Below are 3417 nucleotides of genomic sequence, written 5' to 3' on the forward strand. Positions count from 1 at the left end.
CAATTCGAACACAGAATGAAGTCATCTCTCGGAAGATTTGAATTTTATTATTTAATTTTAATTTAAGGCTAATTTTATTTCAAAATTGGAAATTTAGAAATTAGGCAACTGGTTTGGATTTGATTCGGGTTTTTTTTATATATATAAGATGTAATATCAATGAAAGAGAGATTTGTGACATTGTTATCTATTTCAGGGTATAATTTCATTATTTTAATTAAGCAAATAATATGAAATCGTTATTTTTGAAAATCAAATATTAAACTCGACATTTCACTAAAAACACAGTATATATTTGTGTTATTTTCTCTTTTAGAAAAACATTATTAACTTTGTAAAGTTTGGTATATTTTCTAAAATTTCTCCTAGACCTAAAAATTGTTTGCAAAGAAGGGCGTGTTTTGTTTGTTTGCTCATTGAGACTGTTTCGGACACACACTTCAGGAAAGAGAAGAATGGCGGCCATGGCAAGAGTGATGATGCAGCAAGTGATGAAGAACAGGCGGTCCTGTAATCTCCAACGTCACACCTTCTCTTCATGTGCGCGTGATTCGACAAACCGTAACCACAACTCCATTGATTCTGGATTCGATTCTCTTCGTCTAATCTTGCATTGAACTGATTTTACCCAGCTTCTCCTTCCAAATCCAAGATGGCTCTGATCGAGTCCGAGGAAGAATTGAAATCCGCTCTCAGAAAAACTCAAGGTAACATTCAAAAAGAAGAGACAATTAGAGAGGACTGAATGAAATAGTTGAATGATTGTGCGAGTGATGATTATTGACAGAGGAGGCTTTGCCGGCGATATTCTACTTCACGGCGGCGTGGTGCGGACCTTGCAGAGTGATTTCCCCAATTTTGGAAACCCTAATCGAACGCCATCCAAATCTGAACACTTACAAAATCGACATCGACAAGGAAGAACTCGGAAAAATGCTCAGCCAATTGGACATCACTGCCGTGGTAATCAATTGTAACTCTCATCTCATCTCGTATCTCGAATCTCGTCTCATTTTGTCTCGTCTGATGAGATTCTCTCGGCAGCCAACGTTTCATTTCTACCAAAGCGGGAAAAAGGTGGATCAAATCTTGGGCGCTGATAAGAACCGCTTGAAGACTGTCATGGACACACTTTACAACAACTCTGAGTGATAATTAGGTATTTGTTTTCCTTTACAAATTGAGCACTGTTTTTGTGTGCTGGTTCATATGATGATGGTCAATAACGGTTTGGTTGGTCCTGACTGGTAAAAGCTTAGGCTGATAGAAATTTGTTGGTCAAATATGTTGCATAATCAATAAGAATTATAAACTGATTGATCAAATGTATGCTTAAATGTCTAAACACCTCTGATATCGAGTCCTAGAGGCCTCCTAAATTATGTAAGCTGTGCTCTCTTTTAAGATTCATTATTTGGCTACGTAATATTGATACGCGAATACACGACGTATTTGTCGAGGAATGTTTTGTTTTTTTGGGCTATTTCAGCACTCGGGAGACACTATTCAGGTAATTTAATGAACTGAATGCTCAAAATATCTGCTATTAGCAGTTGATTTGCGAAAATGAATTGATCTGTATATTTCTATGATAATCAGATAAAATGGCCTTTGTGTTCTATAATTTGTAAACCTGCAGAGTTGTGCTACCAATGCTTTTGATCTCCTTCACTAAGGCTATATTTTGAAACCCGGATTTCACTATGAGAAATGAAATTTTGAAGGAAGATGAAAAATTACGTGGAAAAGTTCTCCAATGTGTTTGAAAGACGATCTGAGGAAGAAGGAATGTAGATTTCTTATAGTCCTTGTTTGAATGTGTTTATAAGAAATTTGAATCAAGAGACCATGGAAAATTAGATGGTATGGGACAAAAAAATTCTCCTGTGTATCATATACGGAAAATGATTCAAAGAATGGGTCCTTCTTCCGTCAATCGGAGCAGCAGGCGGGATCGTTATTATATGGGATTCAAGAAGAGTGTCGGTTGTGGAGAGCTTAGTAGGGGATTTCTCGGTTTCAATTAATATAGAGAATGACGACCTTCCGTGGTGGTTCTCCGGGATTTATGGTCCGTGTCGAGCCGCTGGTAGATCAGAATTCTGGGATGAGTTAGCAGGGCTAGGTGAGATATGCGGCTCTCGTTGGTGTGTCGGAGGGGATTTCAACGTCATCAGATTCGCCGCAGAGAAAAATAAACCAGTAAGAGCTAGACGAAGCATGAGACTTTTCAACGAGATCATCTCTGACCTTGCCTTGACTGATCCTCCGCTCCACAATGGAGAGTTCACATGGTCAAACTTCAGGGAAAGCCCCACGTGTTCACGTCTAGACAGATTCCTCTTCACAACAGGTTAGAGGGGTATCTTCCCGTACTGTTTACAAGAGGTCCAATTTAGGGGTGTTTCGGATCACTTTCCAATCACGATTACCACAGAACCGGTCAAATGGGGCCCGGGTCCTTTCAGATTGGACAACGAGTGGTTGGAACACCCCGATTTCAAGGCTTTGGTCGTCGGCTCGTGGTTGGAACCCGTCCCGGAGGCTTGGACAGGTCACCGAATTATGGGGAAGCTCTATGGTCTAAAAAAGAAAATCAAAGCATGGGCATCTGGTGAAAAAGAAAGAAAGATAGGCCAAAAATTGAAAATCGAAAAGGAAATTCGCACTTTAGATAGAAAGGAGGCTGGTCCCGACTGGTCGGAAGAAAACCGTTTCGAAAGGGCCTTTTTGAAAAGACAATTGGACAGTATTCTCGAGAATGAGGAAATGATAGCTAGGATGAAGTCGAAAGTTGCATGGGCCAAACATGGAGATGGTAATACGAGTCTCTTCCATTCTCTCTTGAGTGCGAGAAAGGCCAAGAATTCCATTTGGAAGTTGGAAAAGGCGGATGGGACCATCACGGTCAATGAGGCTGAAATCGTCGAAGAAATTAACTGTTTTTTCGAAATTTTGTATCGAGCGAACCCATCTACGAGAGGAGAGTGGAACGACATTCTTTGGCAGCCTATGGACTCCAATATCGCTGAAAACCTCTCGCGACCTTTCGAAGAAGAAGAGATAAAAAGAGCGATTTTTGGTTGTGCGAGGAATAAATCTCCCGGACCGGACGGTTTCTCCATGGCGTTTTTCCAGGATTTTTGGGAGATCATCAAGGTCGAGGTGCTTCAATTCTTTAGCGAGTTTTGGGAATCGGGTATAATAAACAAAAGTGTAAACGAGACCTTTGTATGCTTGATTCCAAAAAAACTCAATGCCAGTAGAGCCAAGGATTTCAGACCAATCAGCCTGGTAACAGGATTGTACAAAATTTTGGCAAAAGTATTGGCGGAAAGAATCAAAACAGTTTTGGACAAAATTATTTCCCCTTTCCAAGGTGCTTTTGTCAAAGGACGTCAAATCGCAGATATGATC

At 40.2% G+C, this 3417-nt stretch overlaps 1 protein-coding gene across 2 annotated transcripts; it reads left to right on the plus strand.

Annotated features, from left to right (window-relative positions):
• The first annotated feature begins 364 nt into the window (after positions 1–364).
• Positions 365–1862, plus strand: LOC149406749 (thioredoxin O1, mitochondrial-like). 2 transcript variants are annotated; one of them, XM_089626308.1, is made up of 5 exons: positions 365–540; positions 633–707; positions 788–963; positions 1045–1159; positions 1640–1862. In XM_089626308.1, the coding sequence occupies exons 1-4, from the start codon at positions 456–458 to the stop codon at positions 1150–1152; spliced, it is 444 nt and encodes a 147-aa protein (XP_089482434.1). In that variant the 5' UTR covers positions 365–455; the 3' UTR covers positions 1153–1159; positions 1640–1862. The 2 variants fall into 2 exon arrangements, with proteins under 2 accessions (XP_089482434.1, XP_089482426.1); XM_089626300.1 differs by lacking the exon at positions 1640–1862 and having other exon boundaries at positions 1045–1442.
• The last annotated feature ends 1555 nt before the right edge of the window (positions 1863–3417 follow it).

This window comes from Urtica dioica, chromosome 1, assembly GCF_054948205.1.
Source record: "Urtica dioica subsp. dioica isolate 48M chromosome 1, U.dioica_male_clone48M_v1_H2, whole genome shotgun sequence".
NCBI lineage: Eukaryota > Viridiplantae > Streptophyta > Magnoliopsida > Rosales > Urticaceae > Urtica > Urtica dioica.

Excerpts from the sequence above, each read along its gene's own strand:
- LOC149406749 (XM_089626308.1), top strand. The coding sequence starts at position 456 with ATGGCGGCCATGGCAAGAGTGATGATGCAGCAAGTGATGAAGAACAGG. Across the intron at positions 541-632 it reads ACGTCACACCTTCTCTTCAT|CTTCTCCTTCCAAATCCAAG; the intron begins GTGCGCGTGATT and ends GATTTTACCCAG. Across the intron at positions 964-1,044 it reads AATTGGACATCACTGCCGTG|CCAACGTTTCATTTCTACCA; the intron begins GTAATCAATTGT and ends TTCTCTCGGCAG.